The 26,880-nt window shown below is 41.0% G+C and overlaps 3 protein-coding genes across 3 annotated transcripts in view; 1 reads left to right on the forward strand and 2 right to left on the reverse strand.

Annotated features, from left to right (window-relative positions):
- The window catches only part of mark2b (MAP/microtubule affinity-regulating kinase 2b), a 50,062-nt gene extending 43,909 nt beyond the window's left edge, over window positions 1–6,153 (reverse strand). The window contains exon 1 of the mRNA XM_079215154.1: window positions 6,043–6,153. Within this exon, the coding sequence (XP_079071280.1) occupies window positions 6,043–6,093 (51 nt within the window). The 5' untranslated portion in view covers window positions 6,094–6,153. The remainder of the gene's footprint in view (window positions 1–6,042) is intronic.
- Window positions 6,154–17,704: 11,551 nt separating this feature from the next.
- LOC306734714 (uncharacterized protein) lies at window positions 17,705–21,439 on the forward strand. The gene is made up of 5 exons (XM_079216094.1): window positions 17,705–18,005; window positions 18,091–18,314; window positions 19,029–19,158; window positions 19,242–19,342; window positions 19,628–21,439. Exons 1-5 carry the CDS (start codon window positions 17,946–17,948, stop codon window positions 19,845–19,847), a joined length of 735 nt encoding a protein of 244 aa, XP_079072220.1. The 5' UTR covers window positions 17,705–17,945; the 3' UTR covers window positions 19,848–21,439.
- Window positions 21,440–22,168: 729 nt separating this feature from the next.
- Window positions 22,169–26,462, reverse strand: krcp (kelch repeat-containing protein; the record flags this gene model as incomplete). Its single annotated transcript, XM_079215276.1, has 13 exons — window positions 22,169–22,398; window positions 22,811–22,908; window positions 23,054–23,108; window positions 23,236–23,330; window positions 23,443–23,639; window positions 23,729–23,916; window positions 24,020–24,151; window positions 24,476–24,574; window positions 24,857–25,088; window positions 25,319–25,375; window positions 25,653–25,734; window positions 25,901–26,062; window positions 26,401–26,462. The coding sequence occupies 13 exons, from the start codon at window positions 26,460–26,462 to the stop codon at window positions 22,169–22,171; spliced, it is 1,689 nt and encodes a 562-aa protein (XP_079071402.1).
- Window positions 26,463–26,880: the final 418 nt, after the last annotated feature.

The following is a 26,880-nucleotide window of genomic DNA, read 5'->3' on the forward strand; positions in this document are numbered from 1 at the left end:
CCACAGAATCAAGTTGTTCAACAGTTGGGGCTACAAAAAAAGGATTTAAAACTAATCAAAGACTGTTAAGCAGGTGAATAAAGGGCAAGTGTAAGTAACATCACACCAAACTCCTCTGACACGGACTGCCTTAGCCCTGGGAAACATGTTTTGGATACTAAGCAGCATTACTACCACTTGGAAGCAGCATTGAGTGAACAAACAATGGAGGCGTGAACGTTTGCCACCAACACAAAAGCGCATCTACTTTGATTTTAGAGCAACATATAATTGCGAAAACAGCACTTTTATCTGTAGTTGTGTCTTTATTCTTGCAGAGTTGTTTCCCCTCTATATGACAATAAAAAGGCAAAACATGCTTGGGTTGTGCTATCAAATCTTTTACAATTAAACCGGCTCTCGCAATTATTACTTAAATCTTTACTAGAAATCCAAACACACATTTGATCAAAGGAAGAAATCCAAACATTCACGGCAGACTGACATCAGATGACTAAACAGAAAAGGTGAATTACATTGAAGCAGTGAGCAAGAAATCAACACGCCTTCAACTGAATGACGTCAAACCCTTCACTTCGCAAGTCTACAGTTAGCTGCCACACCTACCACCTACTCGACTGGAAAGGCCTGTTTTACCCTGCTCCCTGAGACAGTCCACACACACAGCACTGAACTTCACTCTGCATTGTTGGTTAAACACCTAGGTAGCACTTGCTTGTCCTATATTTAAGTGTCTTCCGGAAGTCCGGGTATAAAGGAGGTAGAGGCATATGAAATGAATAAATCAACACATAATTTGGATCCAATTAATAACTTACTACATGTGTCTGTGTGTGCAGACAAATAAATGAGGGACTGCCAGTGTGTGTGTGTGTGGCAGGTTCTCTGTTGCTAGGGCCCTGGCTAGCTTTGTCTTTCTGTTCATCTGCCTAGTGACTGGTCTGGTAAGAAGAGAGGCATAATTTATGGTTTCCTGGGCGTAACAGCAACGTGTGTGTGTGTGTGTGTGTGTGTGTGTGTGTGTGTGTGTGTGTGTGTGTGTGTGTGTGTGTGTGTGTGTGTGTGTGTGTGTGTGTGTGTGTGTGTGTGTGTGTGTGTGTGTGTGTGTGTGTGGTATAGATTGCTTAAAAAATTATTCATTTAAAAGGGAGCAGGAATTAAAAAAAAAAAAGCGCCACCACTGGAATATCACAACACATCTTCTCCAGCGTACCTGTGTCAGTACTCTCACACATTCAGCGTTTCTCTCCCTCTCCTCTATATTACATTTCCAGCCCAACAGCTTTCAGGCTCCCGAGGTGTCAGGCAAAACACATCCAACTGTTCTTAGCTTCACTCATATTTCCAATACTATGTTTGCTTTGTCTTTTGTTGCTGTGGTGCTTGATGGCATTTTGAACCTGCAATCGTCACCATTTCCTGTCATGGTGCAGGTTACAAAGGTCAAATTGGAATAGACTGGAAACTAGGGCAGATGAATAACAAGTTTTTACAATATGATATGGACTTTGGGAATACTTATATGGATAACACTCATGGCCAACAATCTTCTTTTCAATCCAAAAATGGGGGAAATGCAACAAAATCTGCAAAAGAATCTCTCGTCCCACTACTTTTCCTATAAGCAGAGGGAAATTACAACTCAACTAATATATATTAACTTAAATATGTTTAAGTATTGATACATATCAATACTGAATATTTGAAACGGTGTCATTACTCCTCAATACATTTTGTGGTTTGTTTAACACTATTCTGCTTATTGATAAATGTGGTGTGATGAAAAGGCAGTGTAGCAAAAGACAGCTAGCAAGCAGACATGGATGTAAACAAAACAGTTCAAATTACGTCTTTGCAAATATTTTTAAAACAAAAAGGAAAATCAAAAAATGCAGCACGATTGTTAGAAATGTTGATTACACACGTGTTTTGGTGAATAACACTGAATGTAATAACTTGTTTGTTTAAAAGATAACTGAAGAAAACACCTTAAGACCCCGGGTTTTACTTTTAAGTGTTCAAATGAAAATGCTTTTGCATTGAACTCTGCCAGCTGCTTGTATGAAATGATGATCAGATGATTCTTATTATTCCCATGCCCTATGAAACGTAGTCCTCCCGTCCAACAGAAATCCCACAGAACCCATTCCCCCTTTTCCTGTTTGATAAAGTACCGCACAAACGGGTCAATGTTCAGCAACAGGAAGTATATACTCGTAGGCAGAATCACATGACGGCAGTCATTAATTCGGTTAAATAAAAAGACTGCACGCTCAGCCATCCTAGAAAGGTAACTCAAAAAACGGGCCGAAGCTGGCTTTCTTACTGTTTTTTAAGTTCTTGCAGGAACTTTTCCTCGCCTTCAATAAACTCAGCTTTGGTATAAACGGAGTAGGTAAGGCCAGCCTTTATATGGGACTTGTACTTTATTTCCTTGTTTCTTGTTTTTAATGTCCTTTGTGGCCAGCGAATCTTATTAATAAATAAACCTTGGATACACCCAATGTAAAAATTACAAATCTTGTACATGACTTCTACCACAAGGAAATATTGCCTGGACAAATTAATGGTTCGAAGACATCACACTTCCATGTGGGGAGGATCCAGCTTGCTCGGCTAGTGTGTGCAACTACCAAAACAATGAAATGGAGGATGAAGTAACAATTGAAGAGGCAGACCAGTATTTCTGGCTGCATTAGTCGGCCTTTTCAGAAGACGTGTCTCAATGAATAGAGAGGGAACATTGTAAAACAGGAAATCAGACAACCAACTGATCATGTCTGGGGAAGTGGATAAAAGCACAAAGCTTGTTAACACACGTTATGCAGGTTTCAGACCAAATTACTGCAATTTTAATATCAGTTTTTGAGACAAAATACATTGTGAGTTGTAGTTTTAATAACCACACTTTTAAGAACCTGCTATATCCTTGTATTGCATACAAATTTCCAGTATTCAAGGTTGAACTGGTGTCACACTGATCATGAGTGTCATATCCAAATAAGTTCCTCAAACTAACAGCCAGTACCTAACCTTGTGTAGCAACACGTCAGATCAAAGCCACTCAACATATCTGCCATTTCACACCGTCAGAAAGATGTCAAAAGTCACTCACTACGTCCGACAGCTCTCTTATGATATGTGCCCAACGGCTGTTTGTGACGACAGGTTGGTCGTCGGACTAGATCAGTAACTTTTACTGTCGTCCACCAGACTTCATAAACATTAACAGCAAATGCCGGTCATCTGTGAAAAGTGCTTGCAAACTTTCCATCCAAGTCAAGCAAGACGCTAATATACACATTTCATGTAAAATATTAAAATAAACAGTGTTTTCATTCCAGTCAAGCAGTCGTTTTGCAGATACACAGTGGGGATATTTAGAGAATTTTTTCTTGACCGAGCGACAAATTGACTATTCAGATCAAAATATACAAAAAGGGAAAAGTCATGTCACTCAACCCTATCTTCATGTCTGGTGCCATTTTGTCCTGTATCTTGAGACCCGACACCAAAGGCTTTCTATACATGGCCTTTAAAACAGACTGTGTTTTTGTGGGAGTATCCATCTGTGACCCTTAGCCTACAAACCCAGTTAAGGACTTGCGTTGACCCCAAAACTTTCCCCCCATACACCCCTGGATCCTCACTCGGTGCTGTAAGAGCAGCAGGGGTGCATTCGGAACAACAATAGCACTGCAGGAAAACAACACAGGAGGCTGCATTGGTACAGACGCGTCGCTAAAAGCTACACAAACAAGGCATATCAGGAAGTTCGGTTGGGAGGTTATTAATTACCAAGATACTGAACTTAGTTGTTTTTTTTAACTCTCTCTCAAGCGCAAGTGTACAACTGTAAACACTTTTCAGTTGTACATCAGTATCGCTCCCTCCCATTAATTCAATGAGGAAGTTTGCCAGTATTGAAATTTAATACCTGTGTGTTTGTACAAGTGTATGTTATACTAAAATGTTCAAAACACAGTTAATCTATGACAGCAGCCTTAAAAATCCCACTAGATATGAAGAGGACTGGTGTGTGTATTTGAGGCTGTTACTGTCAAAGACTTCTATAACCAACTGCATTGTTTCTGACATCTGTTTCAGGTAAGGGTGTAGCCATGTTAGAATATGTATGCGTTATTGGCCCAACCTACCAGTCAAGCTGTCGATCTGCTTTCCTGCACACTAATGGAGGCAGTGATCCATTGAGTGAGACAAGCCAGCACACACGCCGACACTCAGTGAGATCGTGGTATCAACAGACCATTTCTGTCACCATTATATTTGCACAAGAAGCGAAGACAGACGATATCTTTGAACCTTTGAGTCGCCAACACCTAGGGGTTTCCCTATTGGCTGGTAAGAGCAGATCTACAGCGTGGCTGGCTGTGCAGCTGCAGCATACACACCTGGGTGGGGCTTTCAATGTCTCAGGTAGTAAACTGTTTGACAGAGGGTGCAGTTCTTGGGACAGATTGAGAAGAAAGAAAAAAGTACAATTCAATAACGCCTCCCTTATTTACGATGTCATGTTCCTTTAAAAGCCATGGACGGTTTTACTAAAAAATGTTTTTATGTTTGTACATTTGCTCTTTGTATGTTGCTAAACTCATCGAGGCTACTGACCAACTGCTAAAACAATGCCTTCACCGCAGCTACATTATTACACCAACAGATACTCAAGCAACACAAATATAGACATGGGTTAGCTTCACACACACACACACACACACACACACACACACACACACACACACACACACACACACACACACACAGCTTGTCAACAGCTGTCCAAGGAAAGTAGGTCGTTATCTGTATCAAAAATGGTTTTCATGTGAGTTTCATTCATCGTTACTATGAATCTTCAGTGAAACTGTCAACAAGATGCTGTCTTTGAAGCAAGGGCTGTTTTCCAGCCTTAATGATTTACAGAGCACAGCCAAGTGGTTTCTTTGTCTTTTAAACTTTTGAACACACTAACATTGTGTGTGTGTGAGTGAGTGTTTCTCAATACAACTGAATGGAAACATAAACGTGCATACTTTTTTTAATCTCCAGCTCTCAAAATCCTTTGCAATTTTGATACATGCATTTATGGAATAGTATTGTGTGTTTAGAAGCCTTTTGGCCGTAATATAAGGGTCAGTGGATTTAGTGAAAAAGAGGATATATTGTTGTGGGTGCCATACAAGGGGTGACTGAAGGAAATTAAATTATTCTAATGTAACACCTCTCAATTTAATCTACATCTGGTGCAGAAGTGCTCTTTACTCATTAATGAACTATTTCATAATCAACCAATGATCAGTCTTGCTTCTTACAAGATTGCATTAGCACCAAAAACTTTGACAGACTATTTTCTTTTATAAACACAGCCACAAAGTCTTCTTCCTCACAACAACAACCAGCATGTACAGCTTTGTAATCAACATTGTCCTGCAAATACAACTTTTTCTTCCAAGAGCCCATAACTGCATGGGGACTTTCAGGTCATGCTTGCACTGCAGAAGGAGCAAATATATCAATCACCCAACGAAAATCAACCTTGTCCTCTCTCGAAAAGAGACACTTTACAATGGTTTATCAATGTTTCCAATGGCCAAGGGTCAAGGAAATAGTCGGGCTGATTATTTGATGCTGGGCTACTGTACTTGTGTTAACTATATGACATTCATGTGGAACTGTCAGACAGGATTGTCTGTATTACAACAGGTCAAAGTCCAGAAAAGTCAAGTAGGAGGACATGCCCTGACACACAGACTAAACAGAAACTTAAATGTATTCTTCTATTCTGCAAAGAGTGGGAAATCCAGTGTGAGTGCGTAGGCAAGCCGGTGAATCACTGCTGTGTGGCAAAGACAACAGAGACAGAGCAAAGGCAAAGAGACAACCAGAGACTGTGAAAGGCCAAAGCAGGGCCCATTTCCACAGCAGATAAAGATCACATCCTAAAGTAGATTTATGTGTAAAGATGAACTCTTAATACTTAATTATTACAAACTATTAATTTGGGAAATGATCTGAAGAGTCTCTCACCTGTCCTGTCGAATTTTCAATGACTTGCACCAGCGGGATCCTTGTTGACATTTTTGATAGACTGGAAGTTGCCAAAAAAAGGGAACAGTGAAGCAAAAACAACCAGTCAGTGTCTATTGTGCATTTAAAATCTGTCTAGCTGATGGTGGAGGAAAAATGTCCAACAGATGTCCAGCGCTAGCCAGCTAGCAGCACGACAGATAGCCCGTGAATCAACAAGTTGAATCCCACATCAGCGGCTAGCCGAGTTAGCTAGCTAGGAACTAGCTAGCGGCGACCGCACGTCCCATGTTTGTCAACAAGTAGAAAACAGGAAAAGCAAAAGTGTGTCCTTCAGCTTCGGTCTCGGTGCGAAAACAGTTTCCACTTCGCAGTTACCAGCACCGACGGTGACCAGCGAGCTACCAGCCGGCTGCTCTGACGTCTTGACCAGCTAGCTACTCGAGCTAGCTCGGAGAAAAGTTGGGGGCAACGGTTGTATTGAACGAGACCTGTCCAGTGAGGAGTCTAGCACGCGACCCTGCGAACTAACAACTGACGGCTCGCGAGGAACTAACCGACAAAATATACATCGAATGGTTTTCACAACACGGGGTCGACGCCTGGGTTGTTGTTTTTTTCTTTTCTCTTTTTGTGGCAGAGACGCTTCCTTTCAGTTTTGAAATCAAGTCCGGGGTCCACAAACTTTCAGGCCAAAGTTATTCCCGACGAGGTCTTGACCTTCCCCAACTCACACAAAACTATTCAAAATGTTCCCAGCGGAAGTATCCAGGGTTAGGGTATCCAAAAAAACAAGCGGTCACATGGCAGACGAGAAACACAAAATAAATGTGTCTCGCTCGTCCACAGGTCGGCGTTAGCCCGTTTAGCTCCTTGGTGTCTCTCCCCAAGCAAAGCTAGCTAGTTAGCTCGTCTTCCTGCGGCCGCGGCGGCGGCGAGAGGCTCGGAGCAAAACCTCAAAACTCAAAATCCACGGAAATCACCGGCGCTCTTCCTTGTATTGCGTGATTGGAATAAGGTCGTTCAACGGTGCTGCACTGCAGTGAGGCGACACACCAGTTCGCCCTGTCGGTGCGGCGGCTGCTATTATTCCCGGAAACCAGCCGACTGAGGGAGGAATCGTCAAGTTGTAAAATCCATTATTGGTCAAGTGGGGTGTTCTCGTTAGGAGGTGCGTGTCACGGGCGACAGGGGGAGAGCGGCGAGGAGCTGCGCCCGATTACAGTCTATGCGCACGATCCTGCCCTGATACCGGAACAAGCTCGCGGCAACATGGCTGCTTGCACCACGACTGAAAGAGGAGGGATGGGGAGGGAGCGGGTTTGTCCCGCGTTCGGCTGCACTCGGCTTTTTCCGAGCCTTTACTGGCGAACGCGACAGGTTGGTAAATGGCAGGTCCAGGGCTATTGTTGTGTATGTGGCTTTAATGAAGATAAAACCCCAGACCAGACCACCAGATGCCCCACATTACCTTGTGCTTTTCGGAAGCCTATACCACTTACAATACATTGTGATCTGGATCCTTGTGGCCCCATCTTGTACTGTGATCTCGTTCAACATGTTTTGCACAGGGGCCCCTGAAATAAATTCATGCATTCATGTTTATATATATATATTAAGTTCTTAAAATATAATTATCTAATTGTGTTGTTTGTTTATAGCATTGCTGTTGTTAGTGGTGTGAAAGGTGCCGATGATTCCAGGGGCCCACAATAAATCCTGCATTCCTTCACAGAGGTTATAATCCCCAACAAGAATCATCTGATACTGAGAATAACACCTTCAGTATTGTTTTTCTGTTCGGTTATTCACTGCTGGTTATAGTCAAAGTGTTCCTGTCCAACTTTATATCAGATTTTCTTCATGGGTTGTATATTAGAGCGGCACAATGAGCCTTGTTCACAAACAGGGTGACCTTTGCTGACACTGGATATCCTCTGGTTGAAGGGTAGTTTAGTCAAATGACTCCTTCTTTTGTCAACAATACAGAATGTTAGTGTAAAGTATAATTTTTTTCTCCATTATCCCCATCGTTTTCATCTGAATTTATCTGAGGCCATTGCTAATTATTAAACCGTCCTCTGAATCATGGGTCTTCATTGTGATCACAGCTGTAAAAAAATAAATAATAAAGTGCCATTTTGTAAATATGTACCCATAAACGGCACTGTGAGATGCTGACAGTTGTAGACATTTTCAAGTTACTTAGCAACAGCCATGGACTGCCGAAGATAACATGGCTGCCATTGGGAGAGGTGATGTCTGAACTCGGTCCATCAGGAGGTCTGGAGAGACTCGCCACAATGCAAAACATACACCATACGCACAATGCAAGGATGTTGGAGGGAAAATGAAACAGAAATGAGGAAATGAAGGGCTATGAGAGGCTTGTTAGTAATGACTGGGAGGGCATCCAACTGGCAGGATTTCCCGATGAATCGAGGGAAAAAATCCCATCCCTGATGATGGAAGGAGTGTGTGGGGGGACATACTCTGTCAGGGAGACAAACACCTCTGTGCATGGAAGTGTTTTCATATAGCCTTGTTACTGTACCAGAGGGAATTACTGGGCCTTTCTTGTGACTTATCAATCAGTAAAGAGCCAAAGCAGTCCAACTGACTTGGCAGAATATGTCCTCTTTTTCATTTTCATTGTGATGGCTCTTGTCCATTTTGACGGTGGATCGCTGGAAAGCCGACATATCTGGTGACCAGCGCTTTGTGACACATACAAAATCCAAAATGTGCACAAAATGATATGCCACATGAATTCATTGACTATGTTTTTTAATTTTTACATATTTTTCATGAGCTGTTTGAGTAAGAATTGTGTTTGTTGCTGGTGAAGATGTGTTTTAGTGTCGCCATCTGGAGGATGCCTGACTATATTACAGAGTATAATATCTATCTATCTATCCATCTATACATCTGTTTATATATCTGAAATATGTATACCCCACAGTCTATCCTAAGACTTTTTCCTGCTGGGCATCCAGGAAATATTTGGATGAAAAAGCATTTTTTTGGCTGCCATACTTTTGCTTTGGAGAAGAAAAGACACTCTGAGTAGGAGGTTGAACCATCGACTGTTAATTGCAGCTGATTTTAGGTTATTTTAAAGTCCTTTTGGATGAACATAAGAAAACATTGCCTTTTTTTCATTTTTTTATCTCTAGTCTCCTATTTCAAGGTGCCAACTGTATGTGGCCAGATTGAGGCTGTAATGACAGTTATTTTGAATATGCAGCCAATAAATTTCTATGTGGAAGCTGGCATGCGGTACACAACCAGACTGTTGACTGCCAGGCCGTCTCGCCAGCCTTTTTGCATTTTTAGGTAATCTGCACAAGAATCAAACTCACTCTGTGGCAGTATGCAGATCTCCATTACTGCGACATCAGACCAAAAGAGCATCCTAATTCTGTCACGTTGTCACACGTAGGATCTTAATGCATTAGAGCTTGAGCCACCCAGCGGTACCAGTGAATTCACCTTCAGTAAGCCAGTTATTGAACAAAGTTTGGAACATTTTTACCTTTCTTTTTGTAGAAATGGGAAGAGAATATTTTATCCTGATTTACAACAAAACAAATGTATGTGGTGATATATTTTAACAACGGCATATTACCCACAAACCCACCAGTCAGACTTGTTTTGTGTATAAAGATAATTGCTTACCGGGAATTCCACATAGAGCGTCAAGATTTTATTACATTATAGGATCCATCACAGTGTCAACTTTCTTACTTTCTTCAGGTGTCAATAACAGTAACTTAAGATTTATTCACACCATTCTGGAGTTGAACCTACTGTAATGTAGGCCATGTTACTATATTATATCATGACATTTATGTGATACATTGTCCAGAAAATCAATTGAACAATTGTCAATGGATAAAATACATTAAAATAAGAGTGTCTGTTCATTTGTCTGATCGAGCACATGACATACCTGACCAACTAAAGTACTTCCTCCCGTTGATAAATCATACAAAGGCCCAGCAGACAAACTGCTTAACTAAGGTAGGTTCTGACATGAAATTTCACTGCAATCTTGTTAAACAAGATGTACCGAACATGATTATAGAGGAGGGAATCAAGAGAAGGAGAAGAGAGCAGAGGACATAAATACAAATTTAAAATTAGTGTGAGTACAAAGTATAAGGATGATCTTTCTTTTGCCTAATTCGTGGCCCAGCAGACTGAAAGTGTGAATAAAAACCCTTCCATAACCTGGTAATTTAGTCAGTGGTGACTCACAGCGTGGGCAGATAAAAGCCCACAAATAGGCTGACTCTGCACAGACTTTGCAACAGTGCATCACAATGTACTTAATAAGTAATAATATAACTGAATTCTCTTATATATATTCAACCACATTATCTCTAACTAACAAAATCAACTAGTCTTGAAGGGAAATCAGGAAACTGATTAATTTTCAATTGGAGCTTTTTTATTTTAGGAAGCCAGGCTTTCCCATGCCGGTCTGTTTTCCTGTTAGATACCAGACAAGTTGTTGAATCGTTCGACCACTGCGAGGCAGCTCGTGCACATTTGTCTTCTGTAAATTCATCATTTGGGCTCCTACATCCACTTTAAGGTTCCGAAAATTTCCGAAAATTTCCGAAATTTTGTCTGCTTGTAGTTTACGGATCACGTTGTATGGAAGCCCGTCATCTGCGCTGTCTTTACAAATCTCCTCATCCCCTCGGCGGTCTAACCATGCAAACGATATGCAAGCGTCACTGTTTACGTTTTAGCTCAACAAACAATAGCATTGCTATTAATGTAGCTGTTGCATGTGTTTCTCAAAGAGGCTACCGGTACGACAGCCCTTTAATCAAGATGTGTCATCAAAGCCGTGGTGTCCTACTACCTATGGGGTGTCTGGGTCATGAGCGTGGCCGTGCGAGTGAGGTGGCATGTGTTGCAAGCATATACTGTTCTCAAGGCCTTTTCTTTAGAACAGCCTTTTAGAGCATTCTCAAGCCTTTCACATCTGTAATATCTGTAAGTTCTCCATTTTAATTTTAAATAATTACATAAAAAAAGTGTTTACATTAATTGAATCAGTTGTAACTGCAATAAAATGCACACCTTAATCTAACATAATGAAATAGTCTTTGTAGTGTTTTTAAAGATTAGTTGGTCAAATTTAGACTTGCACAGTGTGAAGTAAAGCAATGTTTATGTGTACATTACAATGCACAAGAGATATGATAATTAATAAGGGATATTACTATGAAGGATTTGTAATTGTATGCATATTAAGGTCACTGTTTTTATTACTGTATAATGATAAATGTGTGAATGGAAGTTAGACAATGTTGCATGCTGGAGCCAGCGAACTGTCACTTTAAGGAATTGTAGTTCTCTTGTTCGCCTGAGGCGGCGGAGCTGAACATTGACTTTTTGAAGTACAGGAAGAAGAAGAAGAAGAAGAAGAATAGCTCTGCCCCTGAAGTTGCGGGCCCAATGAGCAAAGAATGTTAGCCAAGGTGTTATAGTAGAACTAAACCAATAAAAGGGCGTAAGGTCTGTGAATGTCCGATATAAACTAACACGTGCAAGACTGGAAGGGAACCACGGAGGCGGCAGGTAACTGGGGGACAGACTGTGAATCTGTGAGAAAAGAGAGGAAAAAGAATGCATGAGCTGTTTATGTGATCAACCTTTTATTAAATGCTTTTTAATTATAACTCATTGCATTCTGGACTTGCACGACCCATGACCACCCTGGATTACTGGATACTTTACATATTCTAGAAGTGTTGTTATGGGCATGAGGTTACTACTGTCTGTGGTTGGATGTTGGTCTTTCAGAAAGTGAATGAGGCATGAAAGTATCCACTATACGCCCTCTAGTGGTTCAATTTGTTCTAGAAAAGATTTTGCTAACTAATTTGTAAAAGGAGATTACAAATCGTATCAGTGTTGTTGCTGGCATTAGGCATTTTGGCTAATAATGTTTTTATTAGAATGTATTCCAATCCTAAAGAATAAACTGAACTTTTCCAATAAATGTATATGACTTAATTTTCTTTCACCACCAGATCATCACTAAATCCAACATGCGTTGTTGTTATCTTCCACAGGTTTATTGAGAGTAATAAGATAGAGACTGCAGCTAAATATGCCTTCAGAGGACTCAGGGACTTGACTCACTTGTATGTTCCAACACCAACATTCAAAATCCTTCCCAAACACTGTTAAAACGTCTCATTTACAATAATAATAATGCATTTCATTTTTATAGCACTCTTCCTTCAAAGAATCTCAGAGTGCCGCACATATAGTAAAAACAAATAAAACATAGTTAAAGCAACCCATAAAAATAAGAATGTAATAGCTGACAATAAATTAACTCAAGGTAAAAAATGCCTAAAAAAAGTTGCCCTCAGGTGGTCAGGAAGACCGTTCCACAAGCGCGGCACTGCCGAGCAAAAGGCCCGGTCGCCCATGGCGCGGAGCTTGGTGTTGGGGAACCAAAGGAGCGAGCGGCCTGTGGATCTGAAGGTGCGGGTGGAGGTTAGGGGAGTGATAAGTTCTTGTAGGTAGGAGGGTGCATGTCCGTTGATGCATTTATATGCGAGTACTAGGACCTTGTAGTTAATCCGGAATGAAACAGGGAGCCAGTGCAGTGATTGGAGAATGGGTCATTTGTCATATTTATTTTAAAATGAGGCTACTGGACCGCTAAATAGTTCACTGTTTTATTCGGATAACGGTGTCAACCCTTAAATATGACTTTGACTTCAACACAATATGTGAATCATGTTTTCCATTTCCTTGTAAAGGAGTTTTACAATTCTTAGTTAGTGCAATTTCTTGTATTGATTCAGTGCTGTTATTTCTGTAGATCTTTGGCAAACAACAACATGAAAGCCTTACCTCTTCATTGACTTGGACTCATTGATAGAGCTGTAAGTTAGTCTCTCAGATGTTACCAAATTATAGATGAACTTAACAAACTCTGAAGTCTAAAAGTACTTCTACTCATTAAGTGAATGGTATTGCAAATAACGAAGAAAAAAAATGAATATGCAAGCTTTAAAACATGCAGATTCTTTTGTATAATTTGATTTTAAGCATATTGAATGTTACTCTCAAAATATACTGTAAATCAAAATAAATGTGTGAAAGTATGATTGTAAGAAGTGTTTGATCATTGCCTTGACAAAAGGCCACTGGGATCCTAAAGCTGCAACAATTAATATGGAACTGACTTTCTTGCTGGAAGAAATGTTTTAAAGCTGCCGTGGTGAACACTTTTTAAAACACTTCTATTTATCAGTTTTACTCTTTATAACCTGTTCGGCTGGATGAAGTATTTTGAAGGCAGCTGTTGTGCTTGAGTTTACTACGAGGAAGTCATTGGGAATTGATCTCCCACTGAGTTGACTTGAATGTCGTCTAGTTGAATGAGACAGCACTGACTTTGGAGCCAGACCTGTGTTTCCAGATACAACGTTGTTTGAGGCTTGTTATAGCTCGGGGTGGGCAAACTTTTTGGCTCAGGGGCCACATAGAGCTTTAAAATTTGACAGACGGGCTGGGCCAGTATCAGATGGATGGAGAGTGTTTGTGTGAACTAACATAAATTAAAAGTAAAAGCCATTAACTAAAAAGTAAAGAAAAGTAAACCTAACATTTAATTTCAGTCGGAACAGTGTTGCTGGTCACCCTTTTTTGCCAGTGCATCACATCAAAGTTTGGTGTCAGTTTGGTTGTGGCAATTCTCAGGACAGATCTGAGGTGTTCATCAGTTAATGCAGTGGTTCTCAAACCTTTTCTGTCACGCCCCACTTTGGAGGAAGAAAAATGTTCATGCTCCATCCCCCAACTAAATTGTCCATGCTGAATTTTGTTTGAAATAACAACTTTTTGTGACTCCGCTATCTGTGCTTTTTCAAATAATAGAATAAAGAAAATTAAAATCACTTTCAAGTAAACCACATCGCTCCATCAGAAAAAAACGAATAAAATGTGCAACAATCACTTTGTTCGAACAATGCAAATAAAGTTATATCTGTGCAAAAAATAACTAACATTTGGCAAAAATAATAGGTATTTGTGGCTGCAATTAACCTGTTTTGCACTGAATATATTTTAAAGATAACAATAAATTATAATCTGTGAAAAACTAAACAAAACAAGTTCAAATATTAGGCAATAAAGAGTTTTACTGAGTGTTACACTGCATATCTTTTTAAAACAACAACAACGTGCAACAGCAAAAAAGACGACCTCACGGAGATCTCACGGAGTCGCCAGATCTTGGCCATCGCGCAAATGTTAACGGCATGCATAGCAGGCATGGGTGTATTATATGATGATAAAAGTGATGAATTACTGCCAATCTCCATTATTACAGCTAGCAGGAAGCTGGCAGGCAGAGCCCGAGATGTCAAATAAGCGCGCAGGGCGGCGCAGTCTCGTGGGTCTGATGCGCGTTCATGATGCTGAGGAAAATAACTCTGGATTCAGCTGTTAGTTCATTTCAAAACACTGAAACTGCTCAAGGTTTCTTTGAGAGGCAAGATGTGGTATATCTTATTATTTTACTGTTGTACTTAGTTGCTGCCTGGGATGAGTTTTTTGTTTGAACATTAGTGTTAATCCTTTATTTTGTCTCACGTATCCCACTATGTATATAACTCTGCATTTATTTATTAAACACAATTAGAGGAGTGGTAAAAGCAAGGCAAATCAAAGCAGGTGTGCCACGATCAGCTGTTAAACAGCAGGCATAGGTACAAAATCCATGGCCTGCCACTGCATTTCACAACTTTAAAACCTTTTTTTTTTTTAAATAAGGGCTATTAGACTGGGGAGTGGGCTCAATTGAAACACCGGGTATTGCAGGAAAAAGGCAAAATGAATGCAGTCTTTACTCTAATTTGGACAATTTTGTACCAATATTCGATGGGCCGGATTAAAGTTCAAAGTTCAAAGTTAGTTTTATTTGTCACTTCTTCCATTAGTGTAAACATACAGAAGCCCAACGAGCCGTATGCGGCCTGCGGGCTGTAGTTTGTCCATACATGCTGTAGCTGTTAATGGGAGGAGCGAGACAGAGACAGAATCAGGGAGTGCCAGCGTTTCAGAGTACAGACAGACAAACAGGAAACATCACAGTTAACTTTTGATAGCTATCAAAACTCTACGACGACATTGTAAGTACTCTTTTTGAATAATCCATTCTTATGATTGTTCATTATGTCAGTTTGTTGATTAACACAATATTTCATTGTTGTACTGACGACGATCAAAAATTATTAATAGTCACTTCACTGTTGTGAAACTTCAAAGCTCGATTCCGGTTTGCAGCCTAAATGAGGAAGTTCAGTTTAAAACAGTCAGTGAGTGCAAGGTGTGGCACGCTTTGTGCATTAGCAGGTCATATCTAAAAACATAAAATAATACATGTTGGTACTTGGCTGAAGGGTTTCTGAATCACTCCCTTGGTGATAAATGTTACCCTATTTTGTAGAGTTGTGTTTGTAGCCGTGTAGTTGGTTTCTCATTTAGTTGCACTCAGTTTGAATTGCTCTGCTCACCATCTGTACCTGCCTAGATACAGTGGTGGGAAAAATTATTCTGTAAAAGCTTCTCAAAGCACTGACAAATCACACTACACAATTAAATAAACCTAATGAACCTGGACTTCTATAGATTTTGACTGCTTGTCAAAACTTTAAAATGGCACAAAATGTTGGAAAGTAACATCAGAATGTATTTATTTTTTACAGTTCCTATGAAGCACAGAAATGGATTTGTTGTCATATTTTGAGTTCTCAGTCCAAATCCCCCCAACGGAAACGCATCCTATAATACAGAATATTATCAACAACAACCTCGAGAAGCTCAAAGAAATACTTAACGGCAACAACATCGATGCAGTTTACCCATGCAAAGAGTTGAATGACTATATAACCCCACTGATTGCTGCTGTTGTAAATCACAACACGGAAATTTTCACTTTCCTTTTGCAACAAGGTGTAGACCCAGACAGGCCTTCCCAAACTGGCTTTACACCTTTGCATTATGTCTCACTATCCAAAGCACCTGTTCTTTTTGTGGAGAAACTGCTTGAAGCAAAAGCGAATCCAAATGTATGCCATACAGAGTCATTCTTACCAGTGCAAGCTGCTGCCATCAATGACAGGTATGATGTCTTTAAAATGCTCATTTCTGCTGGGGCAGTGGTAGCATTGTTACCGGTCACTATTCCTGAACATATTCACAATAAAAAGATATCTCAGATGGTTCATAAGCTTGCATCAGAAGGAGAACCATTGTGCTCCATAATCCGATACTTTCTGGATTTGAATATTGCTCTGGAAGAGGAATCACCTGAAGAAGTGTTCAAAACTTTTGACAGTCACATGCTATTGGAGGATCCTCGGTCCCATCTGACCATGATTGAAATAATTTTCAAATCAACTGGGAAAGATGCAGAAAAATACCGTCAGCTGAGCGTTAATTGGCTGAAAGACACTGAAAAACGGAACTCCTACATTGCAGGTTTAGTCCGACGCTTTCCAAACATTGCAGGTGTAGTGCAACGCCTTCCAAACATTTCTCATGCATTTCTAAAGTGTGCCATTGATACTTTACGTGCAGTATTGTGTACAATGGAAGATATACCAAATGAGCAAGCACTAGCTCTAATCCCTCAACTACTGGAACAGCTTTGCTTTGAGGAGATATGTCAAGATATTCTGCAAACACTATATGTTATAACACAGAAAGCAAAAGGCACACATAGCTGGTCCCCCAACTTTATTAAGAAGTTATGCAAAACAGTTGCTCCTTTTGTAAAGGACCAACACTCCTCTGACATTAGAGTCATCACATATCGCATATTTGAAAGTTTACTTTCAGTTAAACATGCAGCCACCATCTTTACTTCAGTGGGGATAACTTCAGTCCCTGAGAGTATACTGACATCTGCAGATATGCAAATGAATGATAAGCTGAAAGAAGAGCTGAGACGACTGAAAAATCATTTCAGCAAACCAAACATGGAATGTGTGGACTATGCAGCCTTGCCTGGACCCAGAAAAAAGAAGAAGAAGAAGAAGAAGAAAAGGAAGGGAAAGTCAGAAAAGCAAGAAGAGTCAAATGATGAAGTGTGCACTGCCTTAACTGATCTAAAAACAGCTCCTATTGAGGAGTCAACTTCAAATGTGAAGACCTCTATGACCAGCAAGAGGTGGAGAGGTAAACTAGAGAAGCTTCTGCTCACTGATGAAAGGGAAAAAATCAGAATTGGGAGCATGACATATGTGAATGATGCAGAATTCCGCATAGCGGTGGGTAGTAATGGTACTGAAGTCTTCTTGGGGCTGAGAGATGATGGCACTGAAGTTGCCATTAAGAGAATGTCTAAATGCAACTACCAAGTGCTGAAGAATGAGGAAGGATTTCTACGACTTCCAGAGCTTGATCATCAATCTATTGTGCGATATGTTGATTTTGCGGAGGATCAGAACTTTGGATATCTTGGTCTTCAACTTTGTGAATACACCCTGGAAGAATACATCAAAAATAAAGATGATGATGATCTGCTGATGAAGAAACTTGTCTTTCAAGTCCTCGAGAGTTTAAGCGTGCTTCATTGTCAAAGTCCTCAAATTCTCCACCGGGATCTCAAGCCACAGAATGTTTTGATGGGTAAAACAAGTTCAAATAGGATGAATGGTTACATTCACTATCTTCTAAATTCAGAAAACAATATTTAAATGTATAAATATTGTGCATAATCTTTGGAGTTTGTCAACCTGATTTGTCCTACAGATGTTCAGCACAGGGCAAGACTGGCTGATTTTGGCATCAGCAGACGGCTTGACAAAGGTCAAACTACTCATTATACAAGAAGTGCAGGGACAAAATACTGGATGGCCAAGGAGACTTTAGAAGATGGAGACATACCATACAAGTCAAGCACTGACATACAGGTTGGTTCATCTCCTTTACAAACTCAGTGATGATTTGTTAAAAAAAACACTCCTTAATTGCTAAAATGTTCTGTTAATTCTTTAGGTGGCAGGAATGCTCAATTATTACATCCTCTCTGGAGGACACCATCCTTTTGGGGACCAATCCTATGAAATAGAGAGCAACATTCATAAAGGGAACTACACTTTGGACCATGTTCAAGATGTGGTGGCAAAGGATCTCATTGAGTTGATGATCGATAAAGAACCAAAGAAACGACCGAAAGTGGAAGAATGCTTGAGTCATCCCTTCTTCTGGATCCCTAAAAAGTAAAAAAGAAACACTATTTGATTTGATTTTTGTTTTTCTGTGTGATGGCTTTGTCAGTCATTTGTTTGTTCTACTACTTTGGCCTAGAGAGTTAAATATCTTTACATAATTTGGTCCAAATATTCATGATTCCCATAGAATGTATTCTAATGATTAGTGATCGTAGGACTTCTCATCTAGCCCATACATGAATTGACACTTTTGGTTCAGGATTCATACTTAATACAATTACGATTCATCCTCTGGGCACCATGTTTATCTGTAGCAAATTTCATGGCAATTCCTTTAATAGTTTAATAGCCAGAAATGTCTTACTGATGGTTGTTATAGGTCAAATCAGGGGATTACCAGAGTCTGTATGAACAGAACTGTTAATGGTAGCCTAAACTGTGCTATAGTATCATCCATGACCAACTCCGACACAGTAGATGCCAGTCCTGAATAGAGGTTTTCAAATCTTTGGACCATGCATGATATTGTAGCTAACAGTATGGTCATTGGTTTTGGAAGTAAATATAGGTGTACTTATAGTTGTAAAGTTGTGTTTCTAAGTCTGCTTTGGCATGTGGATAAATCCAAAGCATTCCAGGCCTGTCTTGCCAAGTTAGGATTGCTAAACTATGATTAGACAGTTGCACCCAGTATAGTATGAGCATTTTGAGAAGTTCTGTTCATTTTACAATTCATATATCCTAATATAAACAATTTTTCAGGAGAGTTGAATACCTGATAAAGATTGGCAACAGGAAAGAGGTGGCAAACTGTCGAAATGCTGACCAGGAACTACTTTGTTCATTGGAGAAATGTGCCTCAGATGGATCCTTCAAACAGTGGAGAACAAAAGTAACTACAACATAACAACTGTAACTTTTGTATTCATTAATTAAATGTATGACTACATGATATGATGTTTGCTGGTGTTGCAGTTTCCCCCAGAGCTGGTCCAGAAGATGGATGCCAAGAACAAAGCCTACCCTGACAACACACTGGGATTACTGCGCTTCATACGGAACCTCCATGAGCACTAGTGAGTGAAAAGTATAATATAATAAGTATAAGTATGAATAATCCTTCAACACTGACATGATATTTATATATTTGCATTGTTTTTTTCAGAGAGTTTGTCTGTCAGTCTTTTTAAAATTAAAAAAAGACAAAAACACTGCTTGATGATAATATTCACCTGTATCCACCCTAAATAAGTGTTCAAATAAACAAGCCACGTATTTACTTACAGTTAAATTCCGAAAGTAATATTATGTCACTACATTGGATTTAAAAAATACAACAAAATGACATTTTTCGTTTTCAGTCCCGAGGATGCCGTTCAAGTTGATGTCTTGACGATGTTTCCTGATCTCTTTGGATGTGTTTTCAAGTTTGCCAAGACCAAAGGGTGGAATTCAGTGACCCCCATCAAAGAAATTTTTGAAAGAGAAGACATCAGCAGCAGCTTCACAAGGCTGTCAATAAGCCCTGATGAGCATCTGGGTGTCCCTGTTCGAGAGTCTCAAGCCAGGGACTTGAAGTGAAGTTTAAATCAAAAAGGCTGAAGGACATGAAGCATTCAGAGAGGGAAAAAACACAGACAATTCAGATGTTATACTTTTTAATTGTTGTGGTGTCTATCCCATGGCCCAGAGAAAGAATCTCCAGAAACTCCACTGTAGCTGGGTTTTCAATCCTTGACTGACAACTATTTGGCGGATTACACTCAGTCTTGTCCTCCAAATCTTTTCGATTTTATATAACAATTGCAAGGTGACTTAGTTCTGACTGGAAACTCTGGTACACAAGAATCCAATTAATATATTTAATAGTTGGTGCTTTTTGTCAATCTGGATGTCCAGAGTTAAACTGCAGGGATTTTTTAAATGTTTTATTCAGTTTTAACCCTCCCGTTATCTTGGGGTCAAAATGACCCATCAACACTGGCACAAACTCAGATGGTGTAATTACAAACACATATCAGGCAGCACATGCCGTAGCTGCTCTCAAGGCATTTTTTTTTAGACAGCCTTAAAGAGCTTTATACATTTCAAACTCTTTGTAAAAAAAAAAAAATCTTTGGCTTGTAAACTTAGACTTAATAAAATACATTGTAGACAATCTCATGTTAAAATGGTGGTAGAGCACCAATAGTTCCAATATGAGTTTATGCAGGTGAAACATGTCACTAAACCTGAAGGATTTCATTTGACCTGATGTGTGGAATTAGATCGTTTCCACATCGGTGTGTAGGGTTGAACCCGGTGTGCTGTAATTTATCCCCTGAAGACGGCTGAGGGCCTTTTACATGCTCCGTACTGCAGGAGGAAGCATTGAGCATCCTAGTTTATTCTAAAATATACCTAACTTCTCTTTGCACACAATTGAATCACATTTGACATTTTGGCACCTTTTTAAAAGGTTAACCTTTGGATTTTGTAACATTTGTGTACCTCTGGTGGAGAGAGAGACTCTGGAGGTACGTTGAGTTCCTCTCAAAGAAATGAATACATATTACTTTAATTAAGTACAATAGAGGGAGTAAAATGAGTCATCTCTGAATTAATACAATAAGTAATATTAAAGGTAGCAGGAAACAGCCAGTCATTATTATTGTTACCTCTCGTCTGCTCTCCAGCTCGTCCTCTCTGGGTCCGATGTGAGTTTATGGTGGAATTATTTGTAACTCCTATTCACAAGCTTTGGCTGAGATGTTTAAAATAATGAGATCCAACAACAACCTTTAAGCTTCTGAGTATTTATTCCTGCGCAGGAAGGAACAAGCCAGGTTTCCCTTTGTATCACCAGAGGAAATGCCACGGAGTAGCTGGACTTTGCCGGTCTGTTTTCCTGTTAGATACCAGACAAGTTGTTGAATCGTTTGACCACTGCAAGGCAGCTCGTGCACATTTGTCTTCTGTAAGTTCATCATTTGGGCTCCTACATCCGCTCTGAGGTCCCAGTCACACAGACAGTATTAGTGTATTCTACTTATTCACAACCTCGCTCCTCTATCATATTTATCCGCTCTCGTGCTTTTGCTGTGTATGTCGGATCAATAAAGTTGATCGGATCTTTTTACCCATTCATGGTTGTTTTTTAATATGATTCCTGTTCAAAGAACAACCATTCAATGAGCCGCTAGTTTGCACATTAAATAGCATTATCTGACTCGTATGAACCTTGTCGCATTTCTTTATCAGAAAAACCAAATGTTCACTTCAAGGGAAGATTTGTACTGAAAATACAGTGAGGAAAACCAAATGTTTATTCAATAAAGACAGAAATCAAGTGCAAATGACCAGCATAGGAAGATGAATTGGGATTTTGGAAATTATGACAACACCTTGATTTTGAGCATTCAGTTAACTTGCAGCTACACAAAGGCAACATGTTTAAAATATCAGCGCTTCTGAAAGCCCCAATTATTCAATCGTAAAAAAAAGACTTTAATGAGTTTAATGCAATAGAAATAAAAATATACACTTTAACTGAGGAAGAAGTTGAAAAGCTTTAAACTATGTACAGAAACAAATCAGTTGTGCCTTTGATGACTTAAATAATCTGTTTTAAACCAAGATTATTGTTCTTATTAATATGGAAGCACATGGAGAGAACCAGGAATCACCTTTCTCTGAAGTGTGCTCATAAAGTACCTCCAATATTCCTGTTATGCACCACATGGAGATGTCGTTACGTTTTCAGATCAGAAAAGAAGAAATGCCCAAACATCGCAGAAATAAAAAGAGGGCTCACACACCAAAAGGAAACAAAGACACACTGTCGGAATATAAATAATAAAAGCATCTGTGGGGGCGTTAAAATAGCTTCACATCCAGCCGGGGAGAGAGGATTCACTTCCGTCTCACTCTCTTGAAATGGCGCCGAGCAGATCCTCCACGGCGACAGTCGTCAGGTCGGAGTAGAAGTTGCCCTCGTTGTCTCCGCCTCCGAACACCAGCAGGGTCTTTCTGACCGCGCCTTCCCCTTCCCCCGAGAAGCGGCGGGGGTTGGCCGTATCCATGGTGATGATGGCGTGCCCCGCCCGGGGGACGGACAGCTGAGGGAGCGTCGCCTCCGTCCAGCTGTGGGTGTCTGACCCAATGAAACAAGGTGATTATTTGTATCATGTGAAACCATAATGGAACTGCATTAATCAATAATAAATAAGACCGTATTTACCACCACATTCACTGTTACTTTTCCACCTTAGAATTGAGTAGATTGTTTTTTGGCTTTATGAGAAATTGACACTGCTGAAATAATTAGCCTAGAACTTGAAAATGTATTCCAATAATCAATAAATCATAATTTATTATTAGGAAAAACAAACATTTGCTGATTTTCTCTAATTTCTTTCCCCCACCACTGTAACTTTTTGGGCAGTGAACAAAACAAGCCATGTGAAATGCATTTAGGATTTATAAGTACTCTATAACGTTTTATCGAAAATAAAATCATGCCAGTTCAAAGTGTGTGTGTGTGTGTGTCTCTCTGTCTCTCTCACCTATATCAAAGATGAAGGCGTCACTGAGAGCGTTGTTTCCGTTGTAACCTCCGTGGATCAGGAACTTTGTGTCTGAGAGCACAGCACTGCCGTGCCAGCTGGAACACGCACAAAATAAACACAGACAAGTGCCGCAAATGAGACTTAATACTGTTTGAAAATCGTGTGATACTCATGAAGATATAATATTATTATTTTTAAGTACTGAGGTGGCGTATCCAGTGTGTGTGGTTAGTTGTGTACCTTCGAGGAGACGGGGCTTTGCCAGTTGTTTTCACAGCAGAAAACTCCATCAGACCTAATAAGCGAAAAATATGTTTTCATTCTAACTAGTCAAGCAGTGTCTTTACACCTCTATGCAGATATATGAGCCAAGATATATGAAACTAAGACCGTCCCATAAAACCATTGGGTGTGTGGCTTACCAAGGTCCAACATGTACATGTCGTTGTAGCAGACAGGAGTGTCCCACCCGCCAAAAACATAGATCTTCCTCTCCTGCATCACACATGCAGAGTGACTGAGAGAGATACAAAAAGGGGAGGATGAGAGAGGAGAGATAATTAAGTGATTAAATGTGGGCGAGCGCAGGCCGGACGCGCTGAGATGATATTTGGATCCAACCATCTCACCCTGAGCGGGGGGTAGGCGTGTCGCCAGTTACAATGGGCTGGTACCAGATGGAGAGGTGAGGGTCGAAGATGTACAGCGAGTCACTGCAGCCGTCGGGATCGGGGTTTGGACGAGGAAACACTCCACCCAGCACAAACAGCTCACCACGAAACATACTGCAGCTGTGGTAGGCCAGAGGAGGAACCTTTCCTTGAGCCTGGGGGAGGTGAGAGGGACAGAGAGTGAGGAGGAGGAGGACATGAAGGAGGAGGAAAGGCAGCAAAAACACATAAAACACACACAAACCTCCACCATGGTCCACTTCCAGCTCTGGGTGTCAAGGATGTGAACGTCGTTGAACCACTTCCTGTTCTTTGAGCCTCCGAATACAAAGATCCGCCTCGAGTCCGGGTCGTACACGGCGGTGTGGCCGATCCTGGCCTCGGGCGTCGGGCCCTCTGCCAGGGTCTCCGCCGCGAACCAGGACATGTCCTCTGTTGGACCGAGACGAGAACACTCACTCTAACATCGGACATTCAAATCCCCTTGAACGCAACTCTCACTGGAGCCCGTTGCGACTGTTGTTTAGTGACTGACCTGTGCAGAGCTTCCACATGGGATCTTTGCAGAACTGCATGCGAGATCCCTGCCCTCCAATCAGGAAAGCCGTCTGAGCGTCGATGGGGCACAGAGTCTGACCCCAGCGGCCCGACGGGCTGACCAATGGGGCTGCAGGACAAACAGAGGTTTGGTATTTCAGGAGTTAACGTCTCTCGGACAAAATCTCACGATGGATGTTTAAGCGGAGGCTAACGGTTTCCCTCTGTTTCCAGTCATTGTGCTAAGCTAAGCGTCCCCTGGCTCCAGTTTGTTATAGGACAGGGATATGAACTTCTCGTCTGTAACTGTACCTGAAAACATTATTCTGTGAACTCAGGCGTGTGATGTGTATCAACGTACCAGCTAGGGACTGAGAGGTGAATAAATACGACAAACAGTCCACATGAAACACAACTAACACGGTGTGTAATGAATGTGCGTGCACACAGTTACCGGTGTGTGTGGGAGTCTTGGCCTGCCTACTCTTCGTCCTGGCTGCAGTCTGAGGAGGGGTTCTTCCCACAATCCCCTGCGCCTCTCCTGCTCCATTAGCTGTGGAGTGGAGAAAGCAAAAGAAATTAGACAGAAAAAAAAAAAGGTACACAATAGAAACGCTTCACTCCACGCCGCACTAGTTAGTATTAGCAATACCACCGTGGCGCGCGCGCACACACACACTAAGGCAACTTTTTGGTTGCATTGGATTCCATCCGTAAAACTCATTTATCTCAGAAATAATGATTTGTTTTAACTGTTTTGATACAAAGATACTAGGATGATAAACAAAAACATCCTCATTAGAATGATCCTTTAGCAGCATGCTGTCTCTCTCACCCGCTTCCTTCATCTTTGTTGCATCTGCTCCAGCACTGAACAGCTTCTGGCCACCCTTGGTTTGACCTCTGGCCTTTCGCACAGGTGTGGTCTTCTCCGCGGCGCCGTTCGGACACAAGTTCTCTTCTTCCCCGCCAGTCGTCATCTTATCCCGGTCACCGCCTTCCACCGGCGCTCGATCTCGCTTCCTCTTGCCGTTCAGCTCCCGGGGTGCGAGGGGAGCCGCTGTGTCCTGGGTCGGTCAACAGACAGTGTCAGTCGTCATTGAGCAAACACCATACAACTGTATAAACTGCATGCTGGTTTTTTGAGCGGCATTGGATTGGACGTAGGAAACTACAAAAATAAGCATTAAAACAAGTCAGACTGACAAGTGTATAAATACATTACAGTCTTAAAATATGACTGGAACAAGTAGTTCTTGATAATATAAGTACAAAGTAAATAATTTACACAGATTACCTTTGGTGTGTATTCTTTCACAGACAGGAGCTCTGGCTTGGACCAATCTGCTTTTACCTGAGGGGGGGAGAATACATTTATCCATTTTACATATGTATATTATATCATCCATAACTAAATCATTGTGCAGGAACAGACTTATATTTAAGACACAAATGTGTTAACTATGATACATAAATAATGTAATTGTACCCCCAAATAGACAAATATATATAGATATATGACATGGCCCAGGAATGCTGTGTTATACACTCATTGTCTCATGCTTTGGACATCAGCTGGTACAATAATATAACCACTTATTAGACTGAATCCTGGTTTGTTTGGTATTTACCAGGTTTCCTCCTTCCAGAGTGACGCTCAGTGTGACGCCGGCTGTCCAGGTCTCCTCTTCCCACTGCTCCCATGACAGACACCTGCAGGACATGAGGTGTCCTGGTTACTCAGTAAATCAGAGCTTTTAGATTCAGACTTCATAACAGTGGGAGACAATAAATGCAACAGAAGTAGAGACCCAGGAACATCACAATATGTTATGAGGTAGTCAGAATCTCATCGTTAGGACATGGTCAGTCAACCTACTTGTTATATGGAGTCAGTTTTCCGATCGTGATGGGGAATCGGTCCGCATCGTTGAGCTCTGCGTTGACGCAGATCCGCTGTCCCCACGGCCCGCTGCTGAACAGCACCACCTGGCGGACACTCGGGGGAACCGCAACACACACCCTGCACGAACCTTCAGCACTGACACGGGGGAAACAAATACAGAAATAAGTTAACATTGGTCTTGCTGTCCGTGAACACGAAGAGGTGGAAACGAACGTATTGACATTTGTTTCATCATAAAAGAGAAGCTAACCTGCGTATTATTCTCTATAAACATGGCGTCTTTGAAGAGGCACCAATGAAAAGATTTTACGACACGGAGAACTGCTCACAAAAACCGAAACGTTAGTCAACGATAACGCTCGAGCTACTTGTCAGATACGTCAACGTTCACAGACGTAATGTGTCACGGTGAGAAACGCTATTACTTCAGCGCTATCTGTCAACGTGACTGTTAAATCGTTTCTCGTAGTTACCTCAGCAGCCTCTGAGGCGGACCGTTTACTCCAAAAACCGCATATATTCCGAAATCTTCCATCTTTGCGTGTCATCCACGGTAAAACCCCGTTTATTGTCCCAAGTCTTTCTGCTATGCTACTTTATTTTTACCCAATGTAATACAAAAACAACAATATCGTTTCTAGCTCCGTCCGTCATCTCCCGCCACAGATCTGTGTTGTATCTAAACTCCGCGCGAGTTCTTGGTAAAAAAGTGTAAGCGCGTGTTTTGTTATTGAGAGTGTCTGCATGGGTGGAGTCTGTACGGTTGAGTATGTAGCCGAACTAGAGCTCCGCCCATGCAGCGCGTGCTGAACAAGATCGAGCACACTTCAGGCTGGGCTCTCACAAACCGCTAGCCAATCAGAGGCCTGTATTCAGCACCGCTGCGTGACGTAACACAAGCTGCGTTCAGGAGTCCTTGACATCCCTGTTAAATCTGGGGCTCTGTATTATTG

The sequence above is a fragment of the Taurulus bubalis genome (genome assembly GCF_910589615.1).
Source record: "Taurulus bubalis genome assembly, chromosome: 3".
Lineage (NCBI taxonomy): Eukaryota > Metazoa > Chordata > Actinopteri > Perciformes > Cottidae > Taurulus > Taurulus bubalis.